Source organism: Zymoseptoria tritici, chromosome 18 (assembly GCF_000219625.1).
Source record: "Zymoseptoria tritici IPO323 chromosome 18, whole genome shotgun sequence".
NCBI lineage: Eukaryota > Fungi > Ascomycota > Dothideomycetes > Mycosphaerellales > Mycosphaerellaceae > Zymoseptoria > Zymoseptoria tritici.
The window spans coordinates 158,971-185,569 of NC_018201.1; the positions used below are offsets into that span (position 1 = coordinate 158,971).

Consider the following 26,599-nt stretch of genomic DNA (forward strand, 5'->3'; position numbering starts at 1 on the left):
CCGCCTCCTCCGACACCATTGTCTCTGTGCTTTGTGGTGCGTTGCGGTATGTCGGCGTCCTATCTGCCTTTACCTGCTCTTCTCTGCAGCCTCTGCTCGCTTCCCGTGGCACAAGTGCGCTCTGTTTGTTGGATCGTTTGGAGATCTCGCGACCGCGGATATCGCGCGCGGACGCAACTCTCTGGGCTTGCGACGGGGCTTGCGAGAGGTTTTGCCTTGGTGGTTGTCATGTCCGCCTTTACCTCATCTGTTCTGTTCCTGTTCGTTTCACGTGGCGTCATTGCGCCCTCTCTCCTGAGATCGTTCGGAGATCTCGCGGCAGGAGAGATCGCAGTTGTGTGAGGTGTACCCCCTACGAGTCAACGCCGTTGTAGAGGTGCAGGGTCGTTCCAAGGAGTCGAGCTCTGATTCCGATCATGTCAAGGCACGATGATGGTAGTCTGCCGTCATAGTCACTCTGCCGCTTATTCGTCCAGTGAGAGCGGAAGATGACTTCAGATTCGAGATGGCATTGTGCTGAAGGCAGCGGATTGTAAGTAACGCCGATTCTGTTGGAGAGGCATTCTGAATAATTAGCTAGAGAGAAAGAAAATGTTGAAACACCATGAAGTTTTCATGACTCAGCTTGAAGGAAGAGGCACTCCAGTGAGGTAATTGACGGTGTGTTGTTCATGCTCTTGCTCTTGGTGGTCGTTGATTAATCGGTGCTGCCGCTGGTGGCTTTGAGGGATTGGCGGAGCGACCGGCGGTGAAGAACGAGGCGGCCGAGCGACGGCTGGTGCGGTGGAAGGTGGTTCAGCGCTCGTCGGTGCGGCGATCGGTGAAGCTGGTGATTCGCGCAGCTGTTGAGGTACGAGAGTCTTCCGTCCGGCGCAGTCGCGAACGATCTGCGGAAGGTGTCGGTGTTGGTGTTGGTAAGCCCGCGAGCTCGCTGTTATGGCGGAGCGGCCATTGACTGGCAGTTGGTGAAGCAGATGCTGCTGCTCTGGCAGTGTCGATCGCAGTTAATGAAGCAGATGCGGCTGCTCTCGGTGGCGGTGTTCAGTCAGTTAGTAAAGCAGATGAGGCTGCTCTCGGTGTCGGTGTACAGTCAGGTGTTTAGCTCTTCCTAAAGGGTGCTGAGCTCAGCTCACAAGCACGTGTCGGTGTGGTGTTGATGTTGCCGGAACGAGGACGAGGAGTCGTGAATCCGGAGCGCCTGAGTGCGCTTCAAACGATGACGATTGTCGACTGCCAGCGGCGGAGCGATGAGGTGGACAATCGTCGTTGCGCGTCCGCACGACTATGTCTCTCACGCTGTCCACGCGGTGCCTAAGTGCACCGCTCCAATGCCTGAGTGCATTGGCACGGCCATACAGTGATATGGATCCGTGTTGTTCCTTGTTCATGATTAATGAAGTCGAGCCATAGGGTGTCTCGAGGAACCTGCTGCGAAGGTTTTCGGTATCGCAGGGCGACAGACTGACGCTAAGGCTAGTCGCTGTCTTGACAGACTGCGCTGAATGGCAAGTCGCTGTCACTTTAAGAGATCGTCTTGGAAGTGCTGAGCTTAGTCGAGCACCTACAGCTAAGGCTCTTAGCGGTCCACTAAGACACCTGCTGCTGCTCCTGTTACTCGGACGAGGAGGTAGTGTTGCTTTTGAAGGCTAACAGCTCACTCGGACTGCGAGTGCTTGAAGTTGTTGAGGGTTGGTGCGTTGTCGAGAGCGGAGCGAACGCGGTGGATCGACTAACGGTTGCAAGGACGAGGGCAATAGAGTCACGCTCGGTAAGGCGACTGCCGGTGCAGTGTTCGGTAAGGGAGCGAGTAGTGTGATGGCTGGCGATGCTGCAGCGACCGGCGATGTCGGAACTGGTAGAGCTAGTGAAAAGATGGCATCAAAGAGAGGGCTCTTCGATGGCAGCACCTTCTGCGTAATTAGCTGCTTCTCAAGGGCGGTGACCTGAAAAGTTAGCGATTCGAGCTGAGACTTCAGTGTGGTGCGACCGGTTGGTGAGGCACGAGAACGACGAGGCTTCGGAGCAGAGCTCGGAGGTGGTGTTGGCGATTGAGCAGTCGCTAGAGGTGTTAACGACTGAGCAGCCGCGGAAGGAGTTGATGGTAGCTCTCGCGAGCGTGCTCTCCAGTCGTTGTTAGGGCATTGCCCGTAGAAACTGCTGTGGCCATGTTGTCGGCAACGGAAGCAGATGTTAAGCTGGATACAGTGCTTCTTTTGCTCTTGCGAGAGAGGCTCGAAGTACTGCACCTGCGGCGATGAGGCTTGTATTAGCTGCTGAGATGGCGAAGCCGGACGAGGAGATGTTGATGCCGTGTCTTAAAGCGGCGGTGGTGCTGGTGGTGAGGGCGGAAGGATTGCCCGCTGTTGCATACGAGCGAGGCCAATTTTGTATCCACGCAACTCAGTCTCCAAGCTCTTAACGCGCTCGTTCGCGGCGGCAAGCTCCTATGTAAGCTGCGCCTTAGTTGGTGCCTTAGAAGGCATCGCGAAGCAAGGAGTCGGTAGCTGAGCCAGAGCAAGGGGTTGACGCTGCGAGGCGAGGAGGTGAGTTGTTACTCAGGGAATGGAAATCTCTGCGTGTTGGTGTAACCAAAGGATCTGAGGGTGATTCTGGTAATTCTGGTGCGGGAGCTAGGCTCTACCTCTAGTAGACGGTAAAAGGATCGAGGGTGGCTATCGAGCCATGCGAAGGCGTAGAAGGCGTTCGTGTCGTTGCTGCTGCGAGGAGCTGCTACGAGGATCGAAGGATGAAGTCGCCCGACGAGTTCTTGCAGTTGAGTAAGTGCAGCTTGCTTCTCTTTGGGAGAACCAATCCAAGCGGATGGGTATCGGTAGTCTGTAGCTTGCTTTCGACTCTGGCGTGATGCAGTGGGTTGCCTGCCTGTGTAGCTTTGCGGAGTGGGGTAGGCGTCGCAGAGGTAGCGGATGAGCGTCCACTCTTCTTGGTTGCACAGCTCTTGTCTCTCTTTCTGGGTAAGAGTAGTGCCGAAGGCCTTGAACTGGTGTGCGAGCTAAGACGTGGTGGACGCCAGTTTGGAGGGTAGTTGTACGGTGACCTGGTTATCGAAGACGACAACGAGGTCGGATGTTTGGGATTCGGTCTAGAAAGTTCAGAGGACTCTAGACGAATCGAAGTAGGTGCCGGGGCTTTAGCAGGCAGGGTGGATGCGGAAGCTGGCAAGAGTGACGCGTTTCTTGCTCTTGACTCTTAAGGCTCGAAGTCGCAGTAGTTTCGCGTTGCAGGTGCCCTGCAGGCGTGTCAATATCGGAGTTCTCGCTTTGGAAGGCAGAACTGGGATCTAGAGGTACAGGGTGGACGCGTAGTCGGATCGGCGGAGTCTCCGTCAATTCGTCGTCGCAGTCGCGGGTTGCAAGGGCACCCTCTTCAGTGAGTGTGAGAGCACGCACGGGCCCTCCTTGGCGTGGTAACGTAACAGCCTCTCGCCGAGTTGTTAAGTTCTCCTACTGCAAATTTCTGTACAGCCCGTCTTCCTCCCAGCAGCCGCATCTTCCACGGGCTTCTCCGATATTTCCCTCGCATAGGCTATTCGCACTTACTTTTTTCTCGGCGACTCCGAATATTCCACACGGAACATCTATCGCAGCAGTTACAGTTCTCCATTTCTGCTTACGTACTTCGTACGGTACGGTTCTTAAAGAGTTGCCCAAACATTCGATGCCCCTTATGCGTATCACAGCTTTTGGCCGCATTATAACCTCCACAATAGGTTGTAAGACTCCTACTATATCGATAGTATTACAAAATACTCCCTCTCATCTTGTGCTCTAGCCGCCTGCACGTTTCTCGAAACTCATTCCCATCTCCTACGTAACCCGACTTCCCTGTGTCCCTATTCGATCCTCCAATCTCTTATACACCCCCGCCGCGACGCTCCAACTGTGAAACGTTCTAGACCGAGTTCTGCTGCTGATCTATTAAACCAGCTGGAATCTGAAATACTCCTCTTTCTACTATACTATCTATTCGACTAGCTAATACAGATTAATGTGGAAAGCCTTCGACTAAGCACTGCACGCCTGTCTGGCCGATAAGGATCTGACAAGGTTAATGCTACTGCCTGTACGGATCTCTCCGAGCACGCCAAATGGACAACAACGAGATTATGTATAATATAACTCGAAGGCGAGGGTCTTTGCTCGATCGCAGCAGGGTCAAATCGTGGTGCCTCCTCCGCTGTCGCGGCTGCTGCATCTCCGGCCCTCTGGATTTCCTTAACGTGGCTTTGTCCGACTACGTATCGGCATTATTGTCTTGTAATAAAACAATTTACAACGTGTTACTGTGATTTTCCAGTCCTCGACTTTGACCAATCTTAACGACAGCTTCCGCGCGCCTGTGATATCGATCCTACCACGTCGCTCCGGCTATCTTAAGGTACTTTGATCAAACTCCGCTCGGCGAGTAGAGCGCCTACTAGGGTATTAGTCTTCCTCGATACCGGTCCACTTTCTTTGCCTGTTGCCCGAAAAGTTACCTTGTTCCCGGCTAGCAAGTAGCAGGTTGTAACACGTCTGGAGGGGCTGTTTGTAGGCTCCGAACCCGCATAGAAAGGTTATAGGCTAACCTAGATAGAAGACTCCTAGACATTCGTGGGGCAAAGTTCAAAATTTGAAATATTCTAAAAAGCTTGTTTTAAAGGTTTCCCCGCTATGTACCTAGAGCTGGAGATCTAGCTTTGCTGAATGTAGTTATAGGCTAACTAGATCAGATGGTGTCTAGAAGCGCACGAGTCAACCCTCCCTCCCCGCATTCGTTTCATCCTCGCTCGAAACACACCTTATAGGTATACTCGTTGCGCGTACGCATGGGTTTCAAGGGCGCGGGTAAGGAAGACCGCGCGGTAGCTGATACCCTGCTGTTCGCGGGGTTGTAGATGGGGGATGGGTGTCGTGCTTATGTTGTGGTTTTTGCGGTGCGGTCGGGCGCTTTAGTTACTTCTGTGAAAAAGTGGAAGAAATAGCCAAGGGGGTAAAAGAGGTAGAAAGTGTTCAATTGCTTGCTATCGATTCTACGGACGTTTCTAACCCTTATATGCCCTTTACTAGCTATCTAGAAGCTTCTGTATACGCGTATACGTCGATTAGACGCGTAATCTATGGCGTAGGACGCGTAATCGATGACGTAGGACGCGTAATCGATGACGTAATCGTCGAAACCAGTAGACAGATAAAGAAACAATTCGAAGAAGAAGAGTTTCTAGAATTTTCGACCAACGCCGGTACGATTTTGAGCTAGTCCCGATTGGGACGAGCTAGACATGAGCTAGTCCCAATCGGGTAACCGCTAGTCCGAATCGGGTAAGGTGCGTCTGGAATCTTCGACCAACGCCGGTACGATTCCGCGCTAGTCCTAATCGGGTAAAAGATCGTCGACCAACGCCGGTTCAGAAATCCACTAGTCCGAAAACGGCACCAACGCCCAACGCCTTCCGGAATTCAGCTTATTTTCAACACTCCCCCCTAAGCTAATTCCGGCGTTCTTATATAATACTACTATTATATATATAGAGCAATATATATATATATATAAGTCTTGTCTATATATAAATAGTAGTTGTTTTAAGAACGCTGCTCTTTAGGATAAATTGCTTAGAGGTGTAGGTGTCTAGGCTGTCCGAAATAGGAATCGCTGTTTCGAGCTTCTATCTAATCCCTCTTTCTAAATACAATGCACTCGTATATAGACTTTATAATAGCATATCTATTAGGCGCTTAAACGCAGGGCTATCTAGTGCCTTTGTAAAACAGTCGGCTAGCTGTTCCTTAGTAGGAATCCATTCTAGATTAATAAGCCCTTCGCTAACGCATTCGCGTACAAAGTGATATTGTATATCGATATGCTTAGTCCTAGAGTGGTGTTCAGGGTTATGCGCTAGGTCTATTGCTGCCCTACTATCGCTATAGATAGTATTGCTTCCGATATTAATATTAATGCACTTATAGATATCTTTTAAGAAGATAGCTTCTTTAAAAGCTTCTTTTAGTGCCATATACTCGGATTCGCAGCTAGACAGGGCTACGCTCTTTTGGGACGTGCTACGCCAGCTTATAGGCGCCTTAGGACCTAATAGAAATATATATCCTGTTGTAGATCGACGCGTAATACTGTCTCCCCCCTAATCTGCATCCGAATAACCCCTTAGTAAGGGTGCGGATTGACAGTTATAGATTAGCGTCTTATCTACTGTATAGTTTAGGTATTTCCAGATCCTATTAAGGGCCTTAAAGTGCGTTGCGTCTGGATTAGACATAAACTTAGCACATTGTCCTATAGCGTAGGATATATCGGGTCTTGTCTTTGTAGATAGATATATTAACGCGCCTACTTCGCGTTGATACTCTTTAATAGAGTCGCTAGACGCTTGTTCCCGGTTTTTCTCTAATTTTACACCTACTTCTATAGGTGTAGATACCGGGTTTAGTCCTTTTTTGTTATATTTCCCTTGTATCTTATTAAGATAACCGGTTTGCGATAGCGTAATACGCTTATTAGGTCTATCTCTTATAATTTCGAGACCTAAATAGAATCTAGCGTCGCCTAGATCGCTTATTTCTACGGTTTTCGAGAGATTAGCCTTTAGTTCTTCTACTAAGGCTTTATTAGGACTAAAGATTAATATGTCGTCGACATGACATGTTAGAATAACGCCTGTCTTAGCGTTCTTAAACGCTGCCTCGTCTTTTTCTAGAGGTATAAATCCGAGGTTATTAAGGATAGATTTAAGGTATAAATACCACTGTCTTGCTGCTTGTTTTAGGCCGTATAAAGCAGTGTTTAGTCGACAAACCTTATTAGTACCGTCGCTAAAACCTATCGGCTGTTCTACATAGATCTCTTTATCTATAGGGCTATTAGGAAAAGCGAGTTTAACGTCTATTTGCGCTATTTCCCAGTCTAAGTAGGCTGCCTTATAGAATAAAGAACGCCAGGTTTCAGGTCGACATGTATTACTAAAGGTCTCGTCGTAATCTATCCCTATCTGTTGTTTAAACCCCTTAACGACCCACCTCGATTTTCGCTTAATTAGTTCCCCTATAGGGTTTCTCTTTTTCTTATAAACCCAACGACCTTTAAGGGCTACGCGACCCGGAGGTAGGTCGACTAAGTCCCAAGTATTTAGCTTATTTAGGTCGTTAAGTTCCGATTGCATAGAGTTAAGCCAATCGTTAGCATCTAAGGAACTTATAGCGTCTTTATAGGTAATAGGGTCGTCTTCCTCTATTATGTTCGAGGCTGCTAAGGCGTTTTCTAGCGCTATTAGCGCTAATTCGTCCTCTAATCCATCGTCTACTAGTGTTCTTTTACTAGTAGACGCTTCTTGCAGAAGCTGGTTAGAGGGGCTGTCTATAGGATCTATAGACTGTTCTATAGTCTTCTCGGCAGAATTTGACGAAGTTTGGTGTATATTTTGATTTTGGCCCAAATGTCTAACCCTATCCAAATCCGGACTAGTGCGTCTAGCCCCGTCCAAATCGGGCAATGGGCTAACCGGATTGGGAATTTCCGAAATTTCAACACCAAATTTGTCTGTTTCTTCTCGCGTTTTTTCGTCTTTTAGAAAGGTACCTTCTAATATAGTTACGTCTCTAGCCTAAACAGTTTTTCTAGTGTTTAGGTCTAGGAGCTTATATTGGTTTTGGCCGTAACCTAGAAGTATAGCTTTATGTCCGCGATCTTCAAGCTTTTTAAGCTTATAATGCCGATAGTATGCTATAGAACCAAAGATTCTAAGGTTACTTAGATCGGGTTTTTCGCCGTATCTAAGTTCGTAAGGGGTTTTAAAGCCTAGCGCCGAGTGCGGGGTGCGGTTATAGATATATACCGCTGCTTCTAAGGCTTCACCCCAAAAGTATCTAGGTAGACTAGCCTCGATTAACATAGCCCTTACTTTATTAAGTAACGTCCTATTAGGTCTTTCTATTAGCCCATTCTGTTCAGGGCAATAGGGCGATGATTTCTCGTGCTTTACGCCGCTTTCCCTAAATAGATCTTCGACCTTATTAGAGATAAGCTCTTTAGCATTGTCGCTCTTAAAGACCTTTAATAAAGGGCGTTTTTGGGCATTACTACGGCTGTTTTCAGAACGAGTCTTATAGGATTTTATAGACGTAAAAGCTTCAGACTTATTAGACATTAATTCTGCCTCTAGATACCTAGTAAAGCTATCGATAAAACTAATAAAATACCGATATCCCCGAGCTGTTTTAGGCTCGATAGGGCCGCATATGTCGCAGCTTACTTTATCTAGGAAGGCGTTAGCTTTTACGCTTGTCTTATGGTTTATTTTGCGGGTTTGGTTTGCTTTAGTACATACCTCGCAATTAAGACTATTATAGCTCCTAATGCCTAACCCTTTAGAGGAACCCTTTATAGGTTCCTTAGAGGGGTCTTTAGACCCCTTAGGGGAACCCTGTTCCCTAATAACTAAAGAACCCAAATCCGGAACGCCAAACGCCTTATCCTTTAGTTCTTTAAGGGTATTTAGGCTAGGATGCCCTAGTCTTTTATGCCATAAATCGACAGTATCCTTAGGACTAGTGTCCGTAGTTAAGAGGCTAGTTACCTCTTTATTACTATTGCGGGGGGCAATAGAGAGATATAGCCTATAAAGGTTCTTTTCTTTAACTGCCTTAGTTAGCAGTTTACCTTCTCGGCTATATATCTCTATAACGCCGTCCCCGAACCGGCCATAGCACCCACGATCCTCTAACTGCCCTAAGGAAATTAAATTAAGATTAAATTCCGGGGCAAATAGGCAGTTTTTAAAGAGTACTGATTTATTAGTGTCTATAAATCGGCTCTCTACGCTGCCGAGGCCGTATGATGTTATTTTACCGGCGTTTCCCCACCCAATAGTGGTGCACTTATTAGTATAAGATTTGAAAAAATCTCGATTACTAATAATGTGCCTTGTAGCAGCACTATCTAGGTAAAATTTCGCGTTTTCGAGTTTCTGCCCTGTTCCTAATTTGGAAGTGTCTAGACCGACTAGTCCTAATTCGGTAGAGACTAGTGCAGGTTGGGTATAGTCCAGACTTTTGGCAGACTCGAAATTTCGCGCTTTACCCGATTGGGAAGTGTCTAGACGCACTATTCCGTTTTGGGAAACCTCTAGACAGTCGCGTTTTTCGATTTCTTCTTCAAATCTCGCAATAAGGACCTCGCATTCGCTATTATCTCGATCGAGATCTAGATCGTTATCGTTGTATTGCGTAATAAGCGCGTTTTGGTTAGATTCGTCGTTTTGGCTAGTTTTATCATTGTTTTTGTCGTTTTTGTCGGATTTTGGTTTTCTAGCCTTCCACCAAGATGGCGCTTTATGCGGGTATAGATAATAGCAGTTGTTGTCGTTGTGCGTGTCCTTATCGCAGTGTTTACAGTATTTCTTTACGTCTTTTGAACTTTGTAGACGTTTAGAAGAATTACTATTTTTTGAAGATTTTCGATAATTCGCGATATAAAGAGCTGTTTCCTTCTCTTTGTCTCGGTTATCTATACGTCGAGACTCGTCTAAAAGGTTCGAGAATAACCCTTCTAAATCGTAGGTTATTTCTTCGTCCTTTTTAGCACGAAAGCCTTGTGTTATAGTAGTAACAAAGCTGTCGTATTCTGGCGTTAGGTTATTAAGTAATAATGCGATAATAACCTGTACAGGTATATTTATGCCCTTTGCCTTTAATTGATCGTAAAGGCGGCGCATATTATTTAGATATACCTCTATTTCGCTAGCGCCTTCTAGGCTTGTTTGAAATAGTTCTTTACATAGAATAAAAGAACTATTAAAGCCCTTAGGGGCATATAGCTCCTTAAGGTTTTCCCAAGCCTTTTTAGGCTCTTTTACGCCTTGTATCTGTAATAGAGGCCCGTCTTCGCAGGCTAAACGAATGCTAGCTAACGCTTTCTTCTTTTGAACGTCTGTAGCATCGTTGCCCTCTATTACAGCTAGACAGTCTTTTTCTATAAGATAGGACTCCATTCTTAGAGCCCAAATCCCGTAGTTAGACTGTCCTTTAAGGCGCGCAAAAGAGAAGGTTTTGTCGCTAGAAGTAAGCGACATGTCTAGCTCTTCCAAATCGGGTAGGGACTAGACACTTAAATCTCGAATTCTCGAATTTGTTCTAAGGAGATAGGCACCTTACTACCGCTACTCGCCAGGAACCACCCCAGTAGTTTCGCGGGTTCAAGCCCTAACCTGCTAGTATACAGCTTGCTAGTAGCTTCCGATTTTAAGGAAGATTCCTCTACTAGTAACCCCTTTATCCCAGATTACTCCGGGAGAGGCGCCGCAGGGACTGTGAAGGCCACGAGCTCCTTAGTTGTATAGTCGTCGAATTGCTCGAAAATCGGTCGTAGAATCGCTCGAAAATCGGTCGTAGAATCGCTCGAAAATTGGTCGTAGAATCGCTCGAAAATCGGTCGTAGAATCGCTCGAAAATCGGTCGATAGTAGTAGGGTAGGCTATAAGCTAGCCGGGCTCATAACCTGTGAAAAAGTGGAAGAAATAGCCAAGGGGGTAAAAGAGGTAGAAAGTGTTCAATTGCTTGCTATCGATTCTACGGACGTTTCTAACCCTTATATGCCCTTTACTAGCTATCTAGAAGCTTCTGTATACGCGTATACATCGATTAGACGCGTAATCTATGGCGTAGGACGCGTAATCGATGACGTAGGACGCGTAATCGATGACGTAATCGTCGAAACTAGTAGACAGATAAAGAAACAATTCGAAGAAGAAGAGTTTCTAGAATTTTCGACCAACGCCGGTACGATTTTGAGCTAGTCCCGATTGGGACGAGCTAGACATGAGCTAGTCCCAATCGGGTAACCGCTAGTCCGAATCGGGTAAGGTGCGTCTGGAATCTTCGACCAACGCCGGTACGATTCCGCGCTAGTCCTAATCGGGTAAAAGATCGTCGACCAACGCCGGTTCAGAAATCCACTAGTCCGAAAACGGCACCAACGCCCAACGCCTTCCGGAATTCAGCTTATTTTCAACAACTTCCATAAACCTGGAGGATGTTTGGTGTAGTGGACGAGGCGGGAACTGTTGTGAAAGCGGCCTCGTCTACTCGATGGGTCTGTTTCTGGGGCTGGGATGTGTCCATTGGATCGTCTCGGTTAAGTAGGTCATGGGTAAATAAAGTACCGGTAACGAGCGGATGACCTATGCATAGTATGTTACATGGCGAACAGTGGCGTGTATGGCCAGGAGAAGGAGAGGTACTTAATGGAGAGGTGCGCAACGGTAGGGTCGATTCGTTGGCTTAGTGGGACTTGGTGGGAGATGATGCTGCAGCTCTTGGCTTGGACATTTGGTCTTGCTTGACTCTGGCGAATTGACGAGTGGACGACTTTGAAGTGTTCTAACTCTGAGGCTCTTTGTGAGGACCGCCGGATGCTTTCGACTAAGGTTCCACCGGAAAGACCAATCGACTTTCTCTTCCACTAGACTAATGATATGAGGATTTCTTGCGGTTGTTCCCATCCTGACCGGCCTCCCCCTTCACCCTTCGACGTACGAGCGTCGCAGCCGAGAGCTGGACCCTGCCGCGCTGGTGCTCGGACGATGGCTGCTTAGATCGTCCCGTCCGGATTGCCTGGGAATGGCGTACGGGAGACATCGTCGTCCGCTACATCAGCCTTGTCCATGAGCTTCTGCACATTGCGACCCGAAGACATTAGCGGTCTCGCCGTGCTCTTGTAGTTGCGAGTGACCCTCCCGGTCCTCGTGAGCATGTTAGCTAATCACAGGCTGGATCGATGCTTCCAGCTAGCTTCTGAAAAATCTGCGCATGTTCCGATTGGCAGGAGAGGCGCCTCATACGTCGTAATACACAGCTCGTTCATCGTGTCGAGGACTGGCGAGGCGCAATGTCAGTGCGGGAATTTTTGCTGTGCCGTAAAACATTGTAGGCAGACCTCCTCTAGTAGGCGAGTATTGACTGACGGTGTGGTCTCTTCACAATCCGCGGGCGAACCAGGTCGTCGCAGTAACTAGCATAGTCGAGCGTTAGCCTTCGGAGAGCAGTTAGAGCATTAACACACCAAGTTCAAGCTGTGAGTATGTCGGAGAGCAAACTTCTGCTTTTCCATGTAGCAAGCAAGTATTGGGCCCTGCTGGCGAGAGAACCAGCAATCTCGGTAATGCGAGTCTGCCGCAGCGTCGGGGCGATGTCGGTGCTTGCAGCGAGTACCGATTCGAGCGAGTGGAGAGATCGCAGCGGAAGATGACGACATCCTTGCCTTAATTAACATCGCCGCGGCTGTCACTGAATCCTGCTTCATAGCAGTGAAGCTCACGATGAGACCCTTCAAGTTGCCAGGGAGCATCAGGCTGTCAAAGGCACAGTCGCCGAAGGCCATTTCCGGCACAGCATTGGAAGAAAGCATCGATTGCGCATTTCGAAGCCGAAGAGCGTCTTCTATTTGTCGACGAAGACTGCAGTCCAATGTCCCAATAACCTAGGTACTTTTCGGCCAGGGAGGTTCTCCGAAGCCACACCTGCTTCGGTCATATGTCGAGATATGACGACTAAAGCATACATCTATGGTGAAAACCCCCAAGACCGCTCGGGAAAGTCAAAGACGTGCTGCATAAATGTTAGTCGCCGCGCGGAGGACGGCAGCATGCGGACCAGGTATGGATTTCGTGAAACAGTGAGAGGAGGAGGACGATGCTAATGGTAAGAACCATGGCATCTTGTTGGGTGTGGACTGTGGCTCTTTGTCTTCCGGTGTATCATTTCGATTCTGCCCGCACTGCTTGCTTCCTCGCGCTATCGTCCGTCTTCCTCCTCTCACTAGTTGAGATATCCCGTATCCGGCACCGGACATTCGACCAAATCTCCCGAATCATCTGTGCAAGCTCCATAGTTCCCGCTGTCCTCCTCTTCGATGGTAGTCGACGGTGAGGACGCATACTCGGTTCGTTTGACGACGATGGTCTTAATGACCCCGCGCTCCGTGACGAGGGATATCGTGGTGACCTCGACTTTGTGGAAGGACTTGCTGGTGAGACGAGAATACGTCGCGACGACGAGGATGGCGAAGAGGACGATGGTGAGGGCGACGACGAAGCAGGTTACTGGATTCTTCCCGTCAGTGTTTGCTTGCTGTGATGAACGGATACAACCTAAGAACGTACACTCCAACCTTGTCAATGCTTGAAAAGCGCCCGTAACATCCGCTCGAAGTGCCCGCCACCGACCGCGTAGTCCAGGTCGTGAGTGCTGGTGCTGCAGAACGAAGCGGTGCCTCTCGTGGTGGTGACCATCGTGTACTGGTATTGTCGCAGGAAAGAGTAGTTGATTGCAGACGAGGGCATGCGCCATCGAGGCAAAACGTTCAACCGCCGGAGCGGATTCCGACTTTCTGGTTTGCCCCGCCTCTCGTCACGCAAGACCACTCCGTCCTCGGCGAGACGAGGCGGGCGTACGTTAGACGCACCTCACTTTTACAATTGGTGAAGGGTAGACGGACAGTCTTTCCACACCGTGGAGTCTTTCCGCATGCTGGCCCTTAGGAATTGGACAAGCATGCTTTCGAGTGCATAACAACCGAACTGCTACTGCCGCGAGTTCGGTAAGATCCAGGTGTGGCTTCGGAAAGATAGAGCAGGCGCACGACGGACATCTCTCACTTTCCCCGAAGCTCAAAGGAAGTGACACGCGGACCTACTTACCCGATGCTACACTGTGCCGACGATTTCGACCACCGTTGTGTTTTTCACGAGGACGCTGCAAGCGCAAGTCCGTCCGGGCTGTGCCCGAAATTATGTACGTGCATGGGACTGGTCCACTCACAGCAGGGCAGACATGATCACGTTAATCAAATTTTGACAGGCGATTGAATGCAAGTCCAGCGCGCCTACCAGCCAGCACGCACCTTACCTCGACACGAACACAACACGACTCGCACAGTGCACACGCCATTGTCAGTCTTCTGCCGGGCGGATCCGACATCTTCATCACAACGACACCACACGACTCATCTCGCAGCGACAACATCAACCACCTTGCACACTGCAGCACCGCTCCACTGTCGCAATCACGCCGCCCACAGTCGAATTACCGTCTCCGCGAGCTCCGCCGGAGGTCAACGAATCCGGCAGAATCATCGACATCACCGACCCTCCGAGCGACGTTTCTCAGACCGGTGTGCAAGGCTACAGGCGTTCAGGAGTCATCAGCGAGCAACTTGAACACGAGGAACAATAGCATCATCAGATCCATCAGATCTATCATCAGAGCAGCGACAGATATCACAGCATCTACATACACGACTATCATCGAACCTTCAGCATTGCCTACCTTGTCTTCTACACGACAGAGCGTCAGTGCCTCATCATTGCACAGCAAAACGATCACACCATCAACGCCAAACGGCACTGAACATTGACTACAGAGCCTATGCCAGAACAATAAGTCGATACGACTCATTTGTACCAGCGTACAGAGAGGGACAGAATCATCAGCTATACGCACCTCATTCGCGTCAGAACAATAACCAGCTCACAACAAAACTGAACCAGCACAAACTCCAACACGAGACGACGCATGTCCAGACGAACGCTACTGAACACCGACCGCCCATCACAATACGACATCTACTACGGTCTCCAACACAGCGATACCGAAGGTCCTTACCGCATCAATTCACAAGTGCCTGTTCATACACACGAAGAAGGAGGGCTTCCATGCACGTGTAGAGCTTGGCTAGGAAGAACAGGAGGATACAGTAGATACACAACAGCAGGACAATACAGCGGTTCACGCATACCAAGGAGCACATCCAGAACAACGACCGAACCGAAGCCTCGTGAGGCGTGGCCAGGAGCCAACATATCAATGCCAGAAGACGACACGCTTGACTTCTCATCAGGATCATACCTGCAGTCATCGAATATCCGACCATCAAACAAAGAAATACACACAACTAAGCCCTCTCAAACGAGAAAGCAGGAGCAAGAGAAAGGGCAAGAGCCTGAGCAGAGCTCAACATCCTCACAAGAGTCACAAGAGAGCCCTCTCACACGCAGAGTCACGCAGACAATATACACTCCGGACACTACTGAAATCATGGCTCGCACTGGACGAGCAGACCTCAGCAAGCTGGATGACTTCAAGGGCACACCAGATGAGGATGCACGCCGCTGGATGGCCAAATTCGATCGTCTTCAGAGTGATGCAGGAGCTTCGCCAGCGAATTGGCTCACAGACTTCGATATGAGCATGGCCAAGGCAGCCGCAGACTGGTCAGATGAGGAGCTCGCAGAATACTGGGGCGGTGATACACAGGCTGATGTTGATGCTGTCAAAGCAGCGTTCCTTCGAAAGTGGAAGAAGACAGTCAACGCGCTTGACGCTCGCTCTGCGAGTCAGCAGATCAACAACCTCATGCAGGGCAACGAGAGCATGGAGGAATACTACGCGCGAGCAACATCATTGCTCCGCAAGGCAAAGGGAGAAGACAGCAGCACGGCGACCGGACCAGCAGCAACACTGCTTGGCATGGCAATTGACGGTTTCATCAAGGGCATCAAGGACGATGACCTTAAGATCGCACTGTTGCGTGAAACTCCACCAACAACCCTTGCAGCTGCCCTGCAGCGTGCAGAAGCATGCTAAGGGCAAATGGATCAAGAAGCTCGCATCCGCAGAGAACAACAAGCCCTCAAGGACAATGACCTACTGAAGGAAGCGACGACAGCAATGCTTCAAGGTCAGCCAGTGAGTGCAGAACTGAGAGCGCGAGTCCAGGCTATCACCGGAGTGAAGCCATTAACATCCAAGAGCGTCAACTACGCCGAAGCCGCACCAGCAATCATTCCTCAACCGCCGTATGCTCCTTAACCGAGATACCACACACCGCCGCCGCAGCAATATCAGCAGCGACAATATCAGCAGCAGCAATGCCAGGCCCCTCAGCATCAGCAGCAGTCATGGTCAGCTCCGCTAGAGCAGTCATGTAGTAGGAGACTCCAGCAGCTCCACCGCGTCAGACAACGCCATACCGTCCTCCTCATTCAAACCAGCACCAGCCTATGAACCGACAGCGCTCCTTTCAGCGCAACAACGGTGCCCCAGCTCGTGATCCAGATCAGAGAAGCCAGGACCTACCACCATGGTATTACGAGGCTCACCGTGAAACCCAGCGGCATGATCCAGCAGAGAACATTGATCCCTCACAGTCAATCAACCCCTTCATCAATGGACAAGTGCCGTACGAATACGACCGCTCAAAGTGCGGCAAGCGTGGACATGATCCAAATCAGTGCATGGCTCAGCCTCTTCAATCATGGGAGCAATCCTTCCTATGGAACATGATCAGCCAACAGCGCAAGGCTCACAGCATTCGAATGGGCTATGGTCAACAACAGCAAGACACGCCGCCGAGGAATAACTCCATGGGTGCACCAAACACACCAGCCGCTCCGCGTCCGGCGACTGATGCTCACCTCGTAGTGGAGTCCATGAATGGAGACAAGTCCCCTCAAGAGCTCTTGGACTGCATCCGTTTCGTAGAAGTTGACAGCGATGACGAAGAGATGGAGCAAGCTAAAGTGCTCGCAGTCGGTTTCAAGAGAGCGAGAGTGGATGAAGATGATGGTGAACAAGATGCTCGCATGGCTGATCAGCCGAGGAAGGTCTGTCAGCCCTTAACGAGACGCCCCTCACAACATGAACAACAACGTCAACAAGAGCGCCAACAACAACGCCCTATTAAGGAGACAAAGAAGAAGAGCTCCAGCAGCAAACCACGCAAGCTAATGAAGCCCATTAATGCTATGATTGGACAGCCAGCCATTAATATCCTCGCTATTTTGGCCACAATTATGGTGACAATCCTCATTACCTGGCTTATGCAGCTATCACCATTCTTCCGCGACGAGACGAAGCGCTTGGTCAGTCAGCCGCGAATGAGAGAAAGCAAGACGAAGGACAAGAACGGTATGCCAGACGTGCTCTTTGATTAAGCGGCACTCCAAGCTGCGGTGCAAGACGCTGTAAAGAGTTTTCAGTCCAGCGTGAACACACAGCCACCACCGGTGCCAATGCCAGTAAGTGTGCCAACGACTGCGACTCAGACGGCGAACGCAACCGGAGGCATTTTCAACACCGGCTCTCAGAACGTCGTGGTGCAAATGGAGGGCATAGATGATGATGAAGTCCTCATGACTAAGACAATCCCTCAGCGCGTGGCAGTCGACCACATCAGCACTGCGATCCGCAAGAGCATTAACCTTTGGAAATACCGAGATTCAGCGAACCGCGCGTTCGGAGTCCCTGCGACCATCACTGGTACACACGGACGACAAGCAGTGGTACCACGCAATCAAGTCGCAGCTGATCAAGGCTCTGAGATCAACCTGATCTACCCTCACCTCCGCAAGGCCCTTGGCCTCAAACTCCGCGACATTGGCGAGATCGACCTTCCACCAATGGACATGTCGACAGCGAACGGCGGACTTACACCCCTTAAGCACTTCGTGATCTTCAACCTGAACGTCGAGGGTATATCGCGAGAAGTGTGGGCCTTTGCATGCCCTACGGAGCGTGGCAATTTTTCATTGCTCCTTGGAGTTCCCTTCCTTCACGACATCAACGCCGTTATCACTGTGAAGACCAACACCATTCAGATTGGTAATGAATCACGCAACGAGCCGGTTATCCACCTTCAGCAGCCATTAAGAGAATCAGACGCTCCCTCGGTCACCGTCGCCCCTTAAGAGCTCCAACAGCTTCAGCAAATGATCATTGATCGAGCGAACGAGCAGGCAGAGAACGATGGCCAGTCCGAGAGTGAGAGTGAAGGCTCAGAGGAAGCCGACGAAGATGATGAGGATGAGGAGTCCAACGACGACAGTGGTGATGAGAGCGAGCAGGATTTTCACTGAGTCCTCAGCACGACTCAAAACTGCAGATGGCAGTCAACAATACCGTGATACGCCAGAACGAAAACAATGGAACTACATTGCAACAGAATGAGGAGAACCGAATATCAATCGCCTTAATACCTTCCGCGACTGAGAGGTCATGTCGATCCGTTCAATCTGCAGTGGGTATCGTCGAAGCAGCAGATCCGGCCTCCAAGTCCTATCTCCACAGACCCAGCAGTCGTCCCTTTGGTTGATTGAAACCATCCGCGCAGATTGGACTACCTGGACGGCCGACCTCAATCCACGTCCCGGCAAGCCGCCTGGAAATTTACTGAATTCCGTTCATTCCCTCACCGCTAGCAATATTCACTCGCTCCCAATTAAGGACCTCCTCAACATGCTCCATCCACTCCACTGCTTTCGAGCCGTCGTCGACGTGGTTGTCTTCGATGCCGTGCAAAGGACAGCGGGTTTCAGGCTTCTCTTCCGTAAACCGCGGGTCGGTATTCGGCGGGAGACGGCAGAGTCGATGTCCAAGCAGATGACTTCTGGTCGCCGCCTCCCAGTAGACCCCCTTGCGATTGCGCAGAGCTAGCTGCTGCTGATCACCCTCGCCCTGCAAAACCGATGCTCCGACAAAATCTCCACCCCACATTGTTAAGTCTACATCCTTAAGTCACCGCCTGACCAGGACCTTCCACTTACCCTTCAGACCAAAGCCTACGCAGGTGCCCTCACACCCAAGGATCCTCACACCCAAGGATCGAGAAGAGCTGTATCGTGCAGAATGGACTCCTATCCGCCATCTGCGAAACGAAGCTCCAACTATACACGACATCGAGGGCAAGCAATCAATCCTCCACGACTATGTTATCAACACAGAGACATAAGCCAGAGCCGGATGGCGATACATACTGTGAGGACAGAGCAAAGGCTGCACGTGAACCCGTCGCCGAGCTGATGCAAATCAGCTGGTCGGGCGGAGCCGCGTGCTCTGCCGTGTAAGGAGAACCGGAACGCGAAGACCCCTTTGGCCTGGAATGCATCCTCGAAGGACCGACAGAAGGCACTCGCCCAACTTCATTATCTGATCAAGCGGCACTAGAACTTTTGATACCACACAGCATTTTGCCGCTTGGGATACTACCACCCCAGCGAGAGAGTCACCGCCGTTGTCGATCCGAGCGACCACCACAGCACGACTCAATCCCCGCACGAGCGGGAGCGCAGGTCTTTCGACGTCCAAGGGTACTCCGCTACCCCCGCCGCAAGACTCTTAGTACTCCGTCAACGCAGGAGAACACTCGATTCAGATTTGCGCGAGCTCGGCTGGAAGTACTCCAACACGAGTGTTGCCACCTAATTGAACCAAGCACTCCTTTGGCTTCTATCCCGGAACCGCTCTTACCTCGAGGTCAGCTCATCGCTGTCCAAGACCTCGGAGCCAAGCGACTATGTCTACTCCTCACAGTCGACGGCATCAGAGGACACCATGCCGCCGAACGTTCCGACCTCCGTTATGCCAAAAGACCTCGGCCCACCTTGCTACCGCAACCTCAGCCTAACGTACGTGGAATGGGAAACACGATCGCGAGAGATACGAATCAGTCGCAATCAAGCTCCTACACCGACTCGCACTAATCCTCGAACCTTGCGGCGGACGAACAGGTCGCAGCGCGGGCGAAGACGAAGACACTACGTCTGCCAGAACAGAGAGCAAGATGTCGGCAAAAGCAAAAGGTAGCCACAAACAGGCTTTTGGAGCCCGCTCCCAAAGGATGTGGACGCCTACAAGTGCCCGCCGGTTATCCAGGTCCACTCCTGGTCGACACTACCACAGGGCCCGAGCCATCCACCGCGATCGGCGGCATTCTCGTAGAACGTAAAGTTTTCGCAGCGAAGCGCACCCAATACCTCGTCAAGTGACAAGATTAAGGCTTAAGGATGGATGGAACGACGAACCGCTGGCTAGGTGAAGACTAGAAGAAGCGAAGCAGAGGAGCTGGGACAGGGATGTCGACGAGCGACATGAAACTCGGCCGTCAAATCAGATCACGCATAAACCGGGAGAGTCCAACTCGCTACGACTAGATTTACCACTTGCCCGGTATCTGGCGCTTGAAGAAGCGACTCCATTGTTTCAGCCATGTTGTCGGGGAATACCCAAAAACGTGATCGCGTACAGTCTCAGAACGGACCAAGGGTGCCGGTCCACCATCGCCACGGTCCACGAAGCTCTCGACAAAAACACCGCGGACGCCATTTTAAGAAACAGGTGTTCATCATGCTAAAATTCCTCCACCCGCAGGGCCGCCAGCTTTTAGCGACGCACTTCAAGATCTTATGCTGGAATTCATCCACCCGCAGGGCCGCCAGCTCTCAGTGACGCACTTCAAGACCTCTGCCATGAAGCTCGACGTATCCTACCAATTATACGGCTGTCCGACGCAGCCACCCGTCGAAGCCAACAACGACGAGTTAGAGGTGAGAACTACGCTCTTCGGAATTTCTAAGGGAGACATCGACGGGGATACCCCAATTATGTTGCCGGCAGAGTCGGACAACTTGACTCGGCAGGAGAGGCGCCCTCTCCTACCGAAAGAATTCGTGGCACAACAGCAAGAAGGCCCAGAGAGAGCTCAAAGGCGGCCACCTTTCGGACGGTGCTATTCATGAGACGCTAGAAAATGCTAGCTAATCGTACTTGGCTGTACATTGGACACTAATGACTGGCTCGACCTTGATAAAAGCGTAAAAGATTTGCCCGAGACGCTTTCCTCTGCCGGCAGCGGCGTCCATTGTCCGACTTTCGTCCGCGGCCTCCTTGACAACACCGTTCATACGCCGACCCGCAACTATTCCCAACGTCGCACATACTGCCAACCCCGGCCATCTCTCTACAATGATCCCCGGCGAACATGGACGGATTCTGGCTCAACGTTGACGGCGTATCCGCGACCGTTGCTGGCGACAACCTCATTGCCGAAGCTATGCGCCACGATTGACAAACCTGTGTGCCTACCGCCACTCGTCTCGAACGTCGGCTGTCGGCTGTCGGCGTAAGGGGTAGCATGCTTGAAGATGGTCGCTGTTCCTGGTCGAAGGTTGTCGACATCCTGCTCTTCCGGTGGGCTACCCTTCCAGCGCGTGTTGAGTTCAGCCTGCCTAGCGCTGATTGAACCGTTGACTTCTGCGTCAGCTTAGCAAGAGCCGGTTCGTCCCAAGTCATCATCCTGAGTCTGGGTCTTATCATAACTCCTCGGTCTTCCGGCAGAGTAAAGCGGCACTGTCTGTCTGACCGGACGAATACAGTGATGCAACATGGGAACCATCAGATATTTTCAAGCACGCTGCCGCTGCAGTAGCTGAGTTCCATCACAACTACCCTGAGTCGTCCATTCAAGTCGCCTTCAAGCCTCCACTAGGTTGGGTGCCGAACGAGAAGGCGCAGGTCGCCGACTCGCCGGCATTGAACCCATGACACGCAACGCCGCACTGTGAACAGTGCGGATGTCTGTGGTATGCACTCGGAGCACACAGCCATTGATTTCAGCGAATATCAGACAGATCAGACAGACATCAGAACGACAGCTTGCGTAACGACAGTGCAGAGTTTTCACAGAGGCCTCAGACCGACTGGAGGAACGTGAATCGTACAGACCGACAGACAGACCGATACAGCGACACCATACATGACCGACCGACAGACAGTGACTTGTATGAGCCCACAGAAGCCTCAATACGCGCTCGCCTCAAACGACTGCAGACTCAACAGTCCACACTCCGAGAGGTCTACGGCAGAGGAAGTCAGGGCATCTTTGTAGACACCTTCCATCCGTCGTTTGAGGACCTCCGTCTAGCGAATGCTCTGATACCACTAGTGGCAACGACCCATCCAACTGGACTTCCAAGACGATTCAAATCGCCATACACCGACCTCGAAACCTACCAAGCTCAGGAACGCCAATAAGTGAGGCAGCAACTGACCGCACAACGAGCTGCTCTCAGACTAACCACGCAGCCACCTGACCAACAGCCTCACCAACAGTCCTCACAACAGCAGATGCAAGCAGGTGCCAACCGCACACCGGACCGCAGCCCAGCCCGAACGCCTACACAAATTCCAACCAGAACACCAAGCCGCAGTCCGGCAAGATCTGATTCATCTTCCGCTCCGAGCATTGAGGTGCACTCACCAGACGACGAAGACAGAACGCCAACCAGACGACGAACACAGACACAATCCCCACCGCATACTACACGACTGCCAGCACCAACGTTCTTCGAGCGACTCCCAAGGCAATCCGTGTATACGTCCTCGAATCCAAGCTACACACAGCCGCTGTCACCAACCCAGAGCAGACACTCAAGAGCTGCTATCACGCCTCCTGCACCGAACCGACAGAGCCGACCAACCACCGCTGTTGACACAAGAGACATATCTCCATCGCCAACACCAGCCCAGCAAGAGACAGCAAGAGCATTAGTCGAGATGGCAGGCTTCGCAGACCTGCGCGACATGAAGAGGTTTAAAGGGACACCCGAGGATGATGCGAGGAGATGGCTCAGCCTATTTGATCGGCAGAATCAGATCGCACAGGCAACTCCAGCGCGATGGCTGAAGGACTTCGACATGATGATGGACTTAGCAGCTGCAGACTGGTCAAACGATGAGTTGCAGGAGTACGTGGAATCGGACACCATCACGGAGGCGACGGTTGAGACTGTGAGGAACCTCCTTCTGCAGAAATTCAAGCGCCCCACCACTGCTGTCGACGCACGCTCGGCGATACAGCAGATCAACAACCTTGCTCAGATGAGCGACGAGAAGCTCAGCGATTACCATGGTCGCACCGCCAGCCTCTTGCGGAAGGTGAAGGGAGAAGACAACGCCAACGCCACCGGTGTCGGAGCATCAATGTTAATGATGACCATTGACGCATTCCTCAAGGGCTTGCATAATCCGGAGCTCCGACTGATCCTGTCGAGGGAATCACCATCTACCCTGCAAGCAGCACTGGAGAAAGCCGAAGCAGCACAGCGTCAGATGGAGGTAGAAGCACGATTGAAGCGCGAACAGCAGACTCTGAAGGACAATGACCAGATGAAGGAGGCTGTGGCTCGCATGCTTCAAGGGCAACCAGTGAGTGCAGAACTGAGAGCGAAGATGCAGGAAATCACCGGCGTGAAGCCCTTATCGAAGAGCGTGAACTACGCCGACACCGCAGAGATTATTCCACCGCCGCTCTCGTTTTACCCTCCTCAGCAGAACCAGCAAGGGACTTATCGACAAGCTCCTCAAGCAACACCTCCATCGCAGTCAGGACAGTGGCGCCAGACGACACCACCAGCTCCGGCTCGACCGACACAGCAGCCATGGCAACAGCCATGGAACCAGCCGAACCAGCAACAGCAACAGCAGCAACCACAGTATGCTTCTCAACAGCCGCAGACGAATTCAGCGTAGAAGCCTCCTCACATTCCAGCGTTCAATCAGAATCGTCGTAGATCAGCTCCAGACCTGAACCATCGCAACTCGAGGGATCCAGGCAATACGAACGAGACACTGCCACCATAGTACCACACCGCCCTATCAGAAACTCAGCGCCAGTTTCCGACCATAACCGTGGACTCATCGCAGTCGCAGAACCCCATCATCAATAGAGCCACGCCATACGAATATCGCCGTACACCACTCTGTGTGAACTGCGGCCAACGTGGTCACCTTCCTGAAGCTTGCACTAGCACACCACTGCAACACTGGGAACATTCATTCCTGTGGAATCTGGTTACTGCTTAACGCCAGCACAACCAGACTGCTCCGACATACCAGAACAATAACGCTGGACCGAGCAATGCTCCACAGCGTCCTGCGAGCACTGGTCAAGTCACGAAGGTCAACCTGATCGAGTCGTCAGACGCAGCGAGATGACCGGCGAGGAGCTGATAAGCAACGTAACCATCGTAACGTTGGCAGCGCATGTTAATCATGCAGAGATCGAGCAGACTAAAGCTAAGGCAGAAGCGTTTGACCTCGCTGGCCACAAGCGTCGCCGTAATAAGAACGATAAAGGCGAGGATCGCTCGGCACCACGTGTAAAGGTGTCTGGCACTGCGAAGAAGGCGACGACACAAGGAAAACGTGTCAACCACGGCAAGCCGCGAAAACCAATAAAGCCGATCAACGCACTGTATAGTAAGCCTCCACTAGAAGTCTCAAAGATCCTCGCCAAGATCATGGTAGAAGTGCCATTCACATAGTTCTGCCAGCTATCTACTCACTTCCGCGACGAGATGAAGAGACTGGTCAGCCAACCACGACTAAGAGGTCCAAAAGAAAAGGACCCAGCCGCGTTTGACACCGAGGCCTTCAAAAAGGCAATGCAGGGAATGGTGAAGAACCTCCAGGCTCAACAGCAGCAGCAGGCTCAACAGCCGACGACTAACCGACCAGTCATACCAACCCGCACCGCGCGAACGACCACTGCACCGACCGTTCAGCCGACCACCGTGCCAGCCGCGCGAGCAACCCTAACCACCACACCGGTACCGCAAACGACCACCACGCCAGCCGCACAGAGCGGAATATTCCCAACCGCCGGTGATCCGAAGGCAGCACCACCGCTTCCGGTTATACGAGACACCGAGATGGACGATCTCCTCGTAGACATGAACTCAGCAGACGCCATGGCCATCAGCGCTGAGATACTCGCAAGCATCACAAACTGGAAACAACGCGATACAGCGAACCGAGCCTTCGGCATCCCCGTGACGATATCATCGCGAGGAAGACAAGCAGTCGTGCCACGCAATCAAGTCGCTGCTGACCAAGGGTCGGAAATCAACCTGATGTATCCTCACATGCGCAAGGCAATGGGCCTCACACTGAGACACACCGCCGACGCTGGACTTCCACCAATGAGCATGACCACCGCAAGCGGAACGACGACTCGGCTGAAGCATTGAGTGGCGTTCAGAGCGAATGTCGAAGGAATCAAGCGTTCCGTGTGGGCGTTCGCTTGCCCAACCGAGAAGGGCAACCTATCATTGCTGCTCGGACTTCCGTTCCTCAACGACGTAAACGCAGTGATTGGCATCCGAGAAGGCACTATTACCATCGGTGACCCTGAACTGAGTGAGCAACCGATCACGCTGAAAACACCAGCGATCCCTTCCACCGCCCAGAGCGTCAGCTTTAATGCACAACAACTGGAGCAGATGCTGGAAGCAGCGGCCAACGTGTCTGACGGCGAGAGCGATGAGGAAGAAGAACAAGACGACGGAGACGACGACGCCGAATACTCCGCTGAAGACGACGCCACAGAGTCCGATGGAGAGTCAGTCGACGAGGATTTTCAGTAGGTCCTGAGCACGACACGAAACTGCGGAATGCAGAGGTATCGCTGATTGAAATGATGCCGTGCAACTGGCTCTGCTTGGTTCACAATACCAGCGTCAAGGAGCTCGACACGCCTGAAGCGACCACGAAGAAGAGAAGCTTCCCTACCGATCGCCGAGTGGAGCGACGAAATATCGACCGGAGCAAGAGCATTGAGGAACTGAACAGCTGTCGACTGAGCAGCGAATAAGCTTCAGTCCAGTAATGCCGGAGAGCGAGAGACATGAAGTGCTGTCAACACTATGGACATATCGCCACCTTGGATCCGAAGGAGTCATGGACATGGGCCCACCGACCGACCTCATTCAACACCGCACACGCATCAAACCAGGCACACCGATATACAGAGCTCGCGTCAAGAAGCTGTTAACCGAGAAGGAATGGCACCTCCGGAATCTCGCGATCGCCGGACTTGAGACTGGAGTCTACGAATACTGTGTCGTCGCCAATGGAGAGCTCTCACGATGGGGAGCGAACGCTGTACTAGTGACCAAGCCAGGTGAAGCTGTACCTCGATTGACCTTCAACTATCACTACGTCCATGAGGAGCCCGCTGGCTCGCAGATGACACTAATGCAACAGAATCACGACTTCCTCTTACGACTAACGCATCAGGTCTATTCGTCCTTCGACCTGAAGAACGGATACTAGGCTGTGGAGATACACCCTAAAGACCGCCACTACCTTGCATTCACCGTTCCGGCACTTGGTCAACTGCAACCGACGCGGATCGCCCAAGGCGCACGATCCTTAGCTCACACAATGAACGAGCTCGGACTGCTTGCGTTCGGAGCGATTCCACCACCACAACCTGAGAAGTCCTTTCTGCACGCACCAACGCCAAAGGATCTACCAGACATAAGCTTTTACATCGACGACCTGTCAGCCGCTCATTCTGACTGGGAGAAACACTGGGACTTCATTGCAAACCACCTGCTGCCACGACTGGAGTGGGCAATAATGAGACTGTCCCTGCGCAAGGTGAAGATCGGCATGAACAAGATCGAGATCCTCGGTGAAACACATAAAGCCGGCGGCAAGAGATTAATGAAGCCTGATCGAGTCCTCAGCGTGCTGGAATTCCCTGTCCCCTACAACGCAACGGAAGCGCGAGGATTCCACGGAGTCGTCCAGACCGCAAGAGACTATATCAAGAACTTCTCCGAGATATCCGAGCCTATCAGGGCGGTCATGGCACCGAAGAGCGAGTGGCATTGGGGTCAAGTTGAGCAGCTGTCATTTGACCTGCTAAAAGAGCTGACCGCCGCGGCAACCATGAACCACGGGTACGAGCCTGACCG

At 51.4% G+C, this 26,599-nt stretch overlaps 2 protein-coding genes across 2 annotated transcripts; both read left to right on the forward strand.

Moving 5' to 3' along the window:
• Positions 1-16,143: 16,143 nt before the first annotated feature.
• MYCGRDRAFT_97872 (uncharacterized protein) lies at positions 16,144-17,917 on the forward strand (the record flags this gene model as incomplete). The annotated part of the gene is made up of 5 exons (XM_003847037.1): positions 16,144-16,146; positions 16,211-16,666; positions 16,820-16,970; positions 17,082-17,534; positions 17,787-17,917. The coding sequence occupies 5 exons, from the start codon at positions 16,144-16,146 to the stop codon at positions 17,915-17,917; spliced, it is 1,194 nt and encodes a 397-aa protein (XP_003847085.1).
• A 4,045-nt stretch (positions 17,918-21,962) lies between these two features.
• Positions 21,963-25,949, forward strand: MYCGRDRAFT_97873 (uncharacterized protein; the record flags this gene model as incomplete). Its single annotated transcript, XM_003847038.1, has 5 exons — positions 21,963-23,329; positions 23,818-24,001; positions 24,161-24,732; positions 24,877-25,257; positions 25,496-25,949. 5 exons carry the CDS (start codon positions 21,963-21,965, stop codon positions 25,947-25,949), a joined length of 2,958 nt encoding a protein of 985 aa, XP_003847086.1.
• Positions 25,950-26,599: the final 650 nt, after the last annotated feature.